The sequence below is a fragment of the Ranitomeya variabilis genome, chromosome 2 (genome assembly GCF_051348905.1).
Source record: "Ranitomeya variabilis isolate aRanVar5 chromosome 2, aRanVar5.hap1, whole genome shotgun sequence".
Classification (NCBI taxonomy): domain Eukaryota; kingdom Metazoa; phylum Chordata; class Amphibia; order Anura; family Dendrobatidae; genus Ranitomeya; species Ranitomeya variabilis.
Window position 1 is genome coordinate 350,992,982 of NC_135233.1, and position 12,564 is coordinate 351,005,545.

Sequence of the window (12,564 nt, forward strand, 5' to 3'; positions counted from 1 at the left end):
TATTTCCCGCACATTTATTTTTGACCATTATTTGCAGGTAGTAACTAACTGTCCTTTTCTATTCGGAAGGTGGGAACCTGTAAGGATACGAGTTGTGCTGTATGATGGAAGACCTAACGTGTGGCTAAATGTGTAAAAAAAAAAAAAAAAAGGATTCTTCTCATCTGGATTTGGTGGTATATGTTATTTTGTGCCAGGAAATCACAACTCACACATTACTATCCTTCACTCTAGACGCTCAGGTCTCTCCCCAAAAATCGCACAACTGTGCAACGGCCGCCCCGAATATCGCACGAGTTTTCTGAAGTTCCTTCCTACATGACTGTCACAAGTGATATAAAACTAGATCCTCTGTCCTCTCCTACACTACCAATATCTGTGCTCTTCTACATTCTCGGACCATCCTGATTCCAGAGGGAGAGAAAAAAAAAGGGTTTTGAACATGTTATACCCAAAGTTCTCCGGTTCTTTTCCCTTGACCGGACCACACAGGTCCCGAGAGTCTGGATTCTCACCACGTTTCTTACACTTGGAGGTGTAAGCTGATTTGCTACACACAGTTATTCCGTTTGGGCCATATATACACACACACGTGTGTGTGTGTGTGTGTGTGTGTGTGTGTGTGTGTGTGTGTGTGTGTATATATGTGTGTATGTTCACCAGACTCTATAAAAGAGCGAGATACATTATACCCAGAGGAACCGAAAGGGGAATATTGTAGGATGGAAGTTTCAGGATAAAATTTTAACACTCAAGAGTTTGTTTTTTTTGTGTGTGTTTTTTTGGGGGGTAGGAAAACTATGTTCAGGAAATGCATAGACATCAAGATTCAGTTCCAAAACATTTCAGACCACCTGTAGAAATAGTCTGGAGGGGTTATCGCTGCAGGTGTGTGTTCTACTCCCGGCTGAACCCGAAGGCGGCGGAAGAAGTACAAAAGGAGGGTTATGTAGGAAGCTCCGTGCTTTCCCCTTATGGTTCACTTCTTACGGCCCCCGGCGCTGGATCTGCGATCAGACTCTCTTTTTATATTGCCTTCATCTGTGGAGGAGGTAGTAAGGAGGGTCTGGCTCCATTTGGCTATCTCGGTATGTTCAGAGACGCAAGTAGTTATAGCCATAATCCAGTTTTTCATCTCCTCCTTTTAAAAAAAAAAAAAAAATGTTCAAGGCGTCAATATCACGTTTATATTAGGAAAAAGACTAGAAAACTATTATTGCGGGTCCGTCACATTGGTGTAATGCACAGGCATAGTAAGGTAGAGGCATCACAGGGGTCTTTGTCCTGAGCCAAAAAACTTAAGGGTGCAAAATTTCAAAAGAAAAGAAAGTAAAACTTTTTTTATTTTTCTTTTGAAATTTTGGTCCCTTAAGTATCTAAGACCTGGAGCAGTGCATGTGCCCCGGATTTCAGGCTGGGTGACCCAGCTCTCCGAGGAGGCACAATATAGGACTGTATCACCATCAACATGATCCCGTGAGAGCAGGGAGCCATAGGCCTCACCACTCTCCATCCCGTAGGTCTTAGTCTGACGTCAGCCAACATGGCCACTATACCAGGATCCTGTAAATCTTTTTTTGCTCCATCCTAATCCTGATACATGAAATTGACCTATATGGGGTGGTGTTGTTTCCAATCTCTACTAGATGGAATAGCACAGTATGTGGGGTGTGCTGTCAATAACTCACTTGTCAACTATTTGGGGCAGGAAAGTTTCATAGACTGTAATGTATTCAGTAAAAACAACGGCAGCCATACATTTCTGGACTGACACGATGGTTCTCCTACCGCTTACCGCTTATCTATCAGTGCCCTTTGATGCATGCATCATGAGAAGCGAACTAGTCCACTAGCAGACATGGACACTAGTTTGAAGGTAAAACTTTTCTATATGCAGCTAATGCATTTTTACTAAATGTAATCTTTGAGAGTCAATAGTCACTAACGTGATGGCTACTCACCTCATCTTTTGCGTGAAAGAGGAATTCTCTCCCATCCGTCGACCTAGAAGAAGAGACATTTGCATTTTTAAGTTTGACCACCACCGTTCCTCCATGAACCGTTTTATGAACGATAGAGGAAGCCTCACCTGAGCTTGAAGACAAACTTCTTTTTCTTGTACTCATTAGCCACCTCACAAGTAGCTCCATGTAGATTAAGCAGCGGTTCCCCCCCATGTGTAGCCCCTGAACTCTGACTCTTTGCATCCTTGTAAACCCCCAAGTCGCCTTTGTTTAGCACACAGTACAGGTTTACCCAGGACCTGCGAGAAGCAATGGAGATATGAAGGTTAGGAGGTCCTGGGCTCTTAGTACAGAGTTTACTGCTACTTGCAGAGAGACCCCCCCCCCCACTTCTTCACGGCACTCTACATTCACCTATTTGAGGCCTTTTTACTGGGACCATCCAACTCGTGTTTCCTGAAGAGGTATCCTTCCTGTTGTACTGTATGGGTGGGAGGAGGTGGAGGTGGTGCACTGCTCTGTGCGGGGGCTGATCGGGACCTCCGGGCTTCACCCGGGGGTTGGTTCGGGTCCTTGGGTCGAGGCCTTCTCCTTGGCTTTGGTCGGTCTCTTGCTCTTGGACGATCCGGTCTTGGTGTCCTTTCCGGAAGTTTATCTATACCATTGGGTAATCGCCCCGGAGAATCTCGACTCTAGGGGTGAAGAACAAATACTGCTAAGCAAGCAGCAGGAAAAGTGGGTTTTCTACCCATATTCACTGGTTATTACCTAGTGAAAAAACTACTTAAAGTTGGCCATACATTGGAAAACATATCAAATGATGGAACACATGCCCATACCGATACTTACCGGAGGGTTATTCTGTGACGCTTCCTTTTCCTGTAGCTGCTCAACAATATCTGCAAGGGTCGCCTTTCTGCAGAAAGATGATCAGACCAACCAATAATACCTGCAGCCTCCACATAAACCAACATAATTTCTTCTTAAAGTCGATTATAGACGACTAGATGGCTAATGGGCAAGAGATCAGTTTTTCTGACTTTTTTTCCCATATGTCCAAATGTCAGACTGGACAGAAAAACAGGCCGCTTGCACACAGCTCGAGAGGTTACCAACTTCTTAGTCTTATCCACAATTATAAGGATTGTAACCTGGAAGGATTTGTGCGAAAACTTGTTTTAAAGGGATTTTTCTACAATTAAAAAGTGATGGCATAGTGCTATGATGTGCCGTCCCTTCCTGATTGCTGCATATTTGACTTGTCAACCATCAAAATGAAGGTACATCGCTAAGCTGTGTGGCTCCATTTTTCCTGCACAGCCATGGTCCTGGCCACCTTCGCTTCAGTGGAGCAGTGTTGCAGTTCCTTGAACATTGGGTGGTTAGGAGTGCAACTTTGCAAGAGAAATGCCAAAAGGACCTCAAAATGTAGGTTTTTGGGATTGGCTGGAAGCCCAGAGAATGATGCACACTGCAAACTATAGCCATCTTGTAATAAACAGACACTAAATGCTTCCAAATACATTACTTAAAAGAAGGCCGAAACCTGCACATTTGACACGACCAATTGACCATCTAAGGGTATGTGTCCACGTTCAGGATTGCATCAGGATTTGGTCAGGATTTTCCATCAGTATTTGTAAGCCAAAACCAGGAGTGGAACAATTAGAGGAAAAGTATAATAGAAACTCATCACCTCTTCTGCATTTATCACCCACTCCTGGTTTTGGCTTACAAATACTGACGTAAAATCCTGACCAAATCCTGATGCAATCCTGAACGTGGACACATACCCTAATATGGATGTGGTGCATGCAGACTTTATGCCGAAAAATGACGTAAGTGCAAAAAGGAATCCGAGCTAAAAGTCCATATGCATGAAGAAGTTGGGAGAGAGCGGTAGACAGCTATATAGGTGAAGACCACACCAAGGTGTTCACCTATTAGTATTCACATACTACTAAAACCCCAAACACACAAACATGTTGGGGTTTGGGGTCAGGATCTCCTTTTAAGCTCTTACCCTCCTTGCCTGTCAGGTTCATTCCTTGGCGTTTCATGCTCGCTGGACTCTTGTCTTTCCGGCCTCCTTTCGTGCCTTTCTCTCCTCCTTTCTGGTTGATCATGTTTTGGGGTCTCTTGTTCACTGGATCCCTGTCTTTCCAGCCTCTTGTCGTGTCTATCCCGCCTCCTCTTCTCCTCTAGCTGCTCTGGTTTGGGAACCTCCTTCTCACTGGACTCCTGACGCTCTAGCCTGCGATCATGCCGGTCTCTCCGTCTCTCTCCATGCCGACTAGATTTACCATCTGCTTTCTCCGTGGCCATACTTTGTGCAGCTTTGATTTCCGATCGCTCTGCCCTGGATCCTTCTGGAGCAGGCGGTAGTTTCTCTGTGACCTTGGCCTCTATGTGGTCTATCTTTGGTTGCAATCTTTCCGGTTTCATCTCCTGCCGTACATATCCCACCCGGGACTCTGCTGCCCTCTCTGCTCTGGTTCTATGGCTATCCATTTGAACCCCATTGGGGATGGACAGGGTGTCTTTTTGCTCCAGTTTTGGTTCTGTTTTTTCTTGGATTGTGTGATGTACAATGGGTGATGGTCGCATTGAGTCAGTTGTGTCAGGGAAAACTCTACGACCAAGGAGTGGGGTTGCTGGTTGCTTGCTCTGTTCTGCTCTCATCTTCTCGAGCTTGCAAAACAAAAATAGAGCAAAATGGTTTGCAATACTTCAATATACAGCTTACCCCGCCACTTAGCCCTACTTCACGTATTCCTTACTGTAGTAAGCCTCCTCAGAGAGCTGAATCTCTCCTCCCACGCTGCTGCTGTTTTACGGAAGGCCTCATGTCTTCGTATCAGCTGCTCCACCTCGTCCACGCTGTTTCCCAGCTCCGGACTCTTCACTATGGGTTCCTGCGCTGACAGCCAGGCTTCGGCCACGCCAGCTTCCTGGGCAAATTGGTGAACTTCAAGCACTGAGTTATAGGAAGAGAAGTGGGAAAAGTTATCTCTTCCCTTCAGTGGTGCTTGCCACATTTTTATATTAATACACATTTTATAACAAGTCACACTAATGGCCGGCCACCTCCTGCACTTGCCAGTTTGCCGGACCGACAACCTGCTTGTGGGACCATACCCTAATAGTCGTACATTTTCCCCCATTCACTACAATGCAACATTGGCCCAGGATGGTAAATTACCGAAGAAGCGAAAACTCCTGGTGTGAACAGACCCAACATGCTGCAGGCATACTGAGCGCATTATTAACCCTTCCATAGCTCTATTACTCAATAGTGCCATCAAATATATTAGTAACCCTTTCAAAAAACAGTTAATACTGTAAATCCATTGAACCCCCCACCATGGTGCAAAAGTGTCCATGTTTAGAAGGAGCAGAAAAAAAGCTCCAAAATGCCATAACGTTCCTTACGCCTTCACTTGATGCATGTCCATTCTTTAGTACTGCGTCATTAACCCTTGCATGGGCTCACTAATCAGCTTCATCGCCAGGCATTATTAACTCTTTCTCAACCTATATTAAGGGTGCTGACTAGTGTGGACATAAAAGCTTGGAGAGTCACATATTTTGGGATGCAGATACAGTTAAATACTCTCTACTGAGAGAGGCCCATACATTTTTGCTTTTAAGTCTCCCCCGCATTCATCAGGGGGGACTTGGAAAGTGAGTGTGGGAGCTGTAAAGGTTTCCATGGTAACCCTAATTAGCTGGTCTTTTAGATGGCAGGGGGTTGCCCGCCTTGTGTTTTGCTTCTTTTTTTTTTTTCGGAAAGAGAGATTAAGTAGGACATTTTGTGTGAAGTTGAGTTGGATAAAAAAAAAAAAAAAAAAAGTAAATCAAAATGCAGATGGTACATTATACGCCCGACCCTTGATCGCAGATCCTTCCGCCATGACATTACGCACTTACTTTGCTGCAGCCACTCCCAATGTTTCTGCCATTTGTCCAGCATTTCTCTCTTCTTGGCCATCAATTTGTCCAGACTCTGCTTGATCTGGCAGATAAATGAATTATTCAGAGCATTACCATATAATACAAGAGAAGCGATATCCATTTACATCGTCCTATGCATCCTGCAACCCACATATAAATGGTGCAATGTAATAAAAATGGGAATTGGCTGCAATGCAATAAAAATGGGAACCGGGTGCAATGCAATAAAAATGGGAACCGGGTGCAATGCAATTAAAATGGGAATCGGCTGCAATGCAATAAAAATGAGAATTGGCTGCAGTGCAATAAAAACGGAAACCAACCAGGGGAACACTGGAAAGTGTGCGCTGCACCTGGGACCGATGCAGATGTCCATGAAACAGAGTTGAAATATGGATCATGATGCCCGGACCTGCCGCGGGTCTCCAGATCTGAACACAATAATCTTATATCTAGGTATATAGGAGGAGACCTGCACCAATTCGTACATCCTGGTTCATACTCGGACCATGATACACAGATGTGTGAAACCGGCCTGAGTTAGATCATACAAATCACCTACTTCTTCAGTTGCCGGCCTCTTATTTAGGACTAAGGACTTTCCCAGTTCCACACAATCTGCGATCCGCTTGTTTCGGGTCTCAATTTCACTTTTTAATCCTTGATGGTAGCTCATGAGAACTTCCACAGAAGACACGTCTCTGGGAACACAAGAAGAAGCAATTATTAGCTGCTACATATGTAACAAGATAATTAGAGTAGAATCACCTTTAAACAAAAATTTAACCGATCCTGAAAACTTGAGTTTTGGGTAAGTTTTCAGCTTGCCAACAACATTATCAGTCGGTGAGATTCACAAGGATTTCCTGTCCTTCTTGGGGCTTTCTTCAGACGCCATATTGGCCAGCTCAATGTAAAACTGAACCTCGTGGTCACATCTGCGATCTACATCTTTGGTACTTTACTAACTAGACATCTGTGTTTCACGGTCCGTATAGGGACCGAAATTCCCAGACCCGACCACGAGTGTCCTAACCTGAACTAAGAACATCACAGGCAAATATAAAACTGTTCGTTCAAGTCAACAGAGCAGCGGTCGGAAAGGGCATTGCGGTCCCTATACCGACAGTGAAACATGGATGTCTGAATCTAGCCTCAGAAGGGTCCGGGGTATACCTAGTGATAAAGGAGCTAAGATGGCCACACTTTAGATAACGAAGGGTGTCTGTGATGCACCCCAACAGCAGATATTGAGGGTATAAGGATCAGACAGTTGGATCTGACCGGACGGTTCCTTTTGTTTTCGGAAAAATAATCTGCTATCAGAGGCAACGGTCAGTGGCTTACAGGCCAAGCATGCACATGTATGGAGGGCTAGGGAGAAATCACGGTCAGCCTCTCTTCCCCCTGGATGATCGTACTAACGGCACATTTAGACCAGCCAATAATTGGGAACATTAGGACACCCGGGTGTATGCCAATTATCGGTTTATGTAAACAGGCCAGCAATGGGCAGGCGAATGAGAAAAACACTTATTTGTGGGGTGATTGGATCGTTCATGCCGGCATGAAAATCTTCGTTTTCAGCAGCACATGTTCCCGTGTAAACAGGACATGTGCTGACAAGAACACCAATATTCTATAAGCACAAAACGATCTATTACTGATTATTTCTGTGGTCGTTCTGTCTAAACAGGCCATCAATTGACCGTCGATCAGCTTGTATATAGCCAATTGCCGTTGGTTTAGTGGCTGCGGTCGGGAGGTGTAAATGCACCTTTAGTTTTAAGAAAGAACAGCCCCGTCCTTTCTCATTTCTATTTGACGAGCACAACTCAAATATTTTCCCAAAAGACAGCTTCAATATCAATTTGTTTGGAAACCAATTTTTTTTCATTTCTAGTTTCTACTGTTTTCTACATACCTGGGCTTCTCTCCTGTGCCAATTTGGCATATAATGCTCTCCATCCAGGAAATGAGGTCCCGCACGAGACCTAGGAACTTCATGCGATCACTGGTGGTAGTGATCTGCAGCCTGCAGTCTTCACATGAGGTCAGGAGTTCCTTCCAGGATCTCATCACTTCTTGCTCGCTGGTGACTATGGCAGCTGCATTTTCACCGGCATACAAAGTCCGCAGTTGTGCGGCATTTTCCTGCAGCTGCCGTACCTGCACATTAAAGAAAGGACTGAGAATAAACCTTCACGCTTGTCTCCTAAAGCACCAGATCTATTATATGTACCGTAACATGCAAAAACAACACAGATGGAACATAAATATACAACAGTGGGGGAAAAAAGTATTTAGTCAGCCACCAATTGTGCAAGTGCTCACACTTAAAAAGATGAGAGAGGCCTGTAATTGACATCATAGGTAGACTACAACTATTGTTGTCTGATTTGGCAAGATTTATTTTGCAAATTATGGTGGAAAATAAGTATTTGGTCATTAACAAAAGTTCATCTCAATATTTTGTTATATTTCCTTTGTTGGCAATGACAGAGGTCAAACGTTTTCTGTGAGTCTTCACAAGGTTGGCACACACTGTTGATGGTATGTTGGCCTATTCCTCCATGCAGATCTCCTCTAGAGCAGTGATATTTTGGGCCTGTCACTGGGCAACACGGACTTTCAACTTCCTCCAAAGGTTTTCTATGGGGTTGAGAGCTGGAGACTGGCTAGGCAACTCCAGGACCTTCATATGCTTCTTACGAAGCCACTCCTTCGTTGCCCTGGCGGTGTGCTTGGGATCATTATCATGCTGAAAGACCCAGCCATGTTTCATCTTCAGTGCCCTTGCTGATGGAAGGACGTTTGCACTCAAAATCTCACGATACATGGCCCCATTCATTCTTTCATGTACACGGATCAGTCGTCCTTTTCCCTTTGCAGAGAAACAGCCCCAAAGCATGATGTTGCCACCCCATGCTTCACAGTAGGTATTGTGTTCTTTATATGCAACATTCTGTCTCCCCTCAAACACGACGAGTTTTGTTTCTAGAAACAATTCTAATTTGGTTTCATCGGACCATATGACATTCTCCCAATACTCTTCTGGATCATCCAAATGTTCTCTAGCAAACTTCAGATGGGCTCGGACATGTACTGGCTTAAGCAGGGGGACAAGTCTGGCACTGGAGGATCTGAGTCCCTGGTGGCGTAGTGTGTTACTGATGGTTGCCTTTGTTACGGTGGTCCCAGCTCTATGTAGTTCATTCACTAGTTCCCCCGTGTGGTTATGGGATTTGTGCTCACTGTTCTTGTGTTCATTTTGACCCCATGGGGTGAGATCTTGCGTGGAGCCCCAAATTGAGGGAGATTATCAGTGGTCTTGTATGTCTTCCATTTTCTTATTATTGCTCCCACAGTTGATTTCATCACACCATGCTGCTTGCCTATTGCAGATTCAGTTTTCCCAGCCTGGTGCAAGGCTACAATTTTGTTTCTGGTGTCCCTCGACAGCTCTTTGGTCTTCACCATAGTGGAGTTTGGAGTGTGACTGTTTGAGGTTGTGGACAGGTTCAAACAGGTGCCATTACTACAGGTAATGAGTGGAGGACAGAGGAGCCTCTTAAAGAAGAAGTTACAGGTCTGTGAGAGCCAGATATCTTGCATGTTTTTAGGTGACTAAATACTTATTTTCCATCATAATTTGCCAAATAAATCTTGCCAAATCAGACAAGGTGATTTTCTGGATTTTTTTTTCTCATTTCGACTCATAGTTGTGGTCTACCTATGATGTCAATTACAGGCCTCTCTCATCTTTTTAAGTGGGAGAACTTGCACAATTGGTGGCTGACTAAATACTTTTTCCCCCCATTATATATGTGTGTATATATGTATAATTAATAAAAAAAATAAATATATATATATATATATATATATATATATATATATATATATATTAGAGAGTACTCACCTGAGTGACAAGGACCTGAATGTCATGTTCAAATGAACTAAGTATACGTTGCAAGGAACCAGCTGAGAGCCGAGCTTCCTGTGCCTTCACCTCCGGCACCCGCTGCTTCTTCTCCTCCACCTGGGACAAGACTTCTTTGCAATCATTGAAGAACTTATGTAACTCATGGGAAGCAGAAAGCATCTGGGCCCTTGTTTCCATCAGTTCCATTAGGTCCGCCCAGGCCTCGTTTACTCCATCTTTCCATTCTGCGATGGTGGCTGCGTCTGAGTGCCCGTAGTCAATGAGCTCATCCACCATCTGATTGACTGCGGAGATGCGCTCCTGCCCTATGCTGCCCGTCTCGCTCACAAACTCGGTGAACTTTTCTTGAAGAAGCTGCGAAGACAGGCACATGGGAAATACTCACTCTATAGAATCCACTATAAATGGCTTTTACATACAGCCTCACCAATGTCAAATCTTAAGACTTGTAGGGTCTTTAGAAATTGTCTTTATGTGTGAGGTGTCTTCTCTCTCTTGCATGAACAGATGCAATGAAGACATTTTTTAGTATCACTTCCCCACCATACACCGAGGTTGTAGCAGACCAAACCCCTAGTTTTACAGACCTCCTAGATTGGTTCACTAGAACTATGTTGGCATAAATCCAGAGCCACTTACCGTTACATGCTCATAATCTTGGCCCAGTTCCGGAGACCCGGCCACCACCTCCTTCTCCGCAATCCAGTGCTCCAACTCATTCACTTCACGACTCAACTGGAAGAGCCAATACTGCTGCTCAAGACGTCCTTTTCTCTCATCCACTAGGTCCTTCAGAGACACGTAGAGCCGATCAATCTGTGATTGACGCCTACTTATCTGCTCACTATGCAAGGACAGTGGTCAGTGCGTTAGTCGGGGGCGCAGTACAGAGACAGCACAAAGGTGACTTATAGCATCGCATTGTAAAAGCATCATCCAACGTCATTTAGCACATGTCTATGAAGAACTGTGTGTACAAAACAAGATTACAGTACAGACACTGCACCAACTGAAATGCTGAGCCAGGAAGCCGGGATTTTATATGGCCGTGGCATGCCCCTGATATGCAATGGATGCCCATTGATTACAGTAGGTACCATGCAAGCTATTACATGGAGGTTCCCTGCTGACCAAGGGAGCACCCTGTGCAGAGACCACTTCTAATCAATTAGGGAGTAATGGGGACCCAGACCCCCATAAACATTAAGATCATTCAGCCAACGGCTATCACTCGTGACTCCGCCATACACAGGAACATGCGGCTCGGCAGATCACTCCTGCGTCCTCTATGAGAGAACCGCTGCCAGAGTCATCAACTGATCTCAGAAGAGAAGAAAAGGATCAGCCGCTGAGATGCCAGCATGCCGCATCCTGATCTCCCCCATGGTCTTCTGTGCCGCCCCCATACAGATTAGACTGTCATCACTCACAACTGTACTTCTTGGCCGGCTTCTCCCAGTGATGCTCCTGGTGATTGACAGGTCTCTCCCATAGTGAGAAAAGCAAACAGGAATGTGCTGCCGACAATATGCAAACTGTACAGGGACAGAATGATCGTATTAACAGATTCTCATCGCCATACAGATTGCATCGGGCAGGAAAATGCCCTTTAAATTTCCGCTGATTGACTTTTATTGTTGAAAGGTGCACGTTATGGGCAGAGGTTTTCCCCTATAATTAGCGTTCAGACGCACTGCTCACATTAGTTAGTGACAGGGGAACCAGCTTGCAGTAGTGATGCAAATACATGTCTTACATGTCCTGAGATCTAATGTAGGCAGAGATTAGGATCAGGCAGACTGAATTTAGCTGCCCCATCCTTTTCTTCTCTGGGGAGATAATCTTCCATCAGAAACAGCGGCTTTGTCCCATCTTCCCATAGAAAACACATTATTGATGCACATCTGTGAGCACCTAGTCATATAGTTATCATCAAGAGCCATAAAATGAAATTTGACAGTACAAAATGACTTTTCATCTCGTACCTTTAGCCTCCAAATCCTTTGCTGAATTTGTCAGAAATCATTCTTTATCCAATTATGCTAATGAGGCACTCAGTGCGTCCACGGCGTGGCCAAGCGGCTCAGTTACGTTTTCCCATTATCTCTGCCCTCCTCTTCCGTGACTGACAGCTCTGGCTTTAGAGGAGCCAGAAAATGGTAGAGACAGATGGAAAACATGTAGGTGGGAAGATGTAATGAACATCAGAATGCACCGAGCATTCATTAGCATACCGTATATGGTAAAAAGAATGATTTCTGGCAAATGCAGACACGGATTTGAAGGCTAAAGGTATGATTTTTGTATTAGGGCTACAATACAGATTTGCCAGGAACTTCTATTGAATTAACCCATAGAAACCACTGACATATTGGCTATAAATGGAGCTCGCACTGCTGTGACCTACAGCCATAATATTCCAACTCCGCAAACAAGTCCCAACATCAATCGGCAGTGACTCAAGCACCCCGACTACAGCTATAGGATTGATGCGTTCAGTAGAATTGGTAGGGGAGATCGTCACACTCTCACCTGTCGGGGTGTCCCAGATCTAGGAGGCTGCGACATTGCCGAGACAATTGAGCTATCGTCTCCTCGTAGTTCTCTATCGTCTGTTCCACCATCAGGTGCTTTTTCAGGAGTTGTAGGGTGCTCTGCTCATCCTGGTAGAAAGAAATGGTGTTGTTAAATATGGAAAAATAC

The 12,564-nt window shown here is 44.7% G+C and overlaps 1 protein-coding gene across 3 annotated transcripts in view; it reads right to left on the reverse strand.

Annotated features, from left to right (window-relative positions):
* Positions 1-279: 279 nt before the first annotated feature.
* SPTBN4 (spectrin beta, non-erythrocytic 4) overlaps positions 280-12,564 on the reverse strand; it is a 103,360-nt gene continuing 91,075 nt past the window's right edge. For all 3 annotated transcript variants that reach the window (XM_077285567.1, XM_077285568.1, XM_077285569.1), the window contains 13 exons: positions 12,394-12,524; positions 10,501-10,705; positions 9,838-10,215; positions 7,843-8,087; positions 6,481-6,619; positions 5,895-5,979; positions 4,745-4,941; positions 3,988-4,655; positions 2,814-2,880; positions 2,379-2,656; positions 2,090-2,263; positions 1,962-2,004; positions 280-1,141 (listed from right to left, as the gene is read on the reverse strand). In XM_077285567.1, the coding sequence (XP_077141682.1) occupies positions 980-1,141; positions 1,962-2,004; positions 2,090-2,263; positions 2,379-2,656; positions 2,814-2,880; positions 3,988-4,655; positions 4,745-4,941; positions 5,895-5,979; positions 6,481-6,619; positions 7,843-8,087; positions 9,838-10,215; positions 10,501-10,705; positions 12,394-12,524 (2,772 nt within the window). In that variant the 3' untranslated portion in view covers positions 280-979. The remainder of the gene's footprint in view (positions 1,142-1,961; positions 2,005-2,089; positions 2,264-2,378; positions 2,657-2,813; positions 2,881-3,987; positions 4,656-4,744; positions 4,942-5,894; positions 5,980-6,480; positions 6,620-7,842; positions 8,088-9,837; positions 10,216-10,500; positions 10,706-12,393; positions 12,525-12,564) is intronic.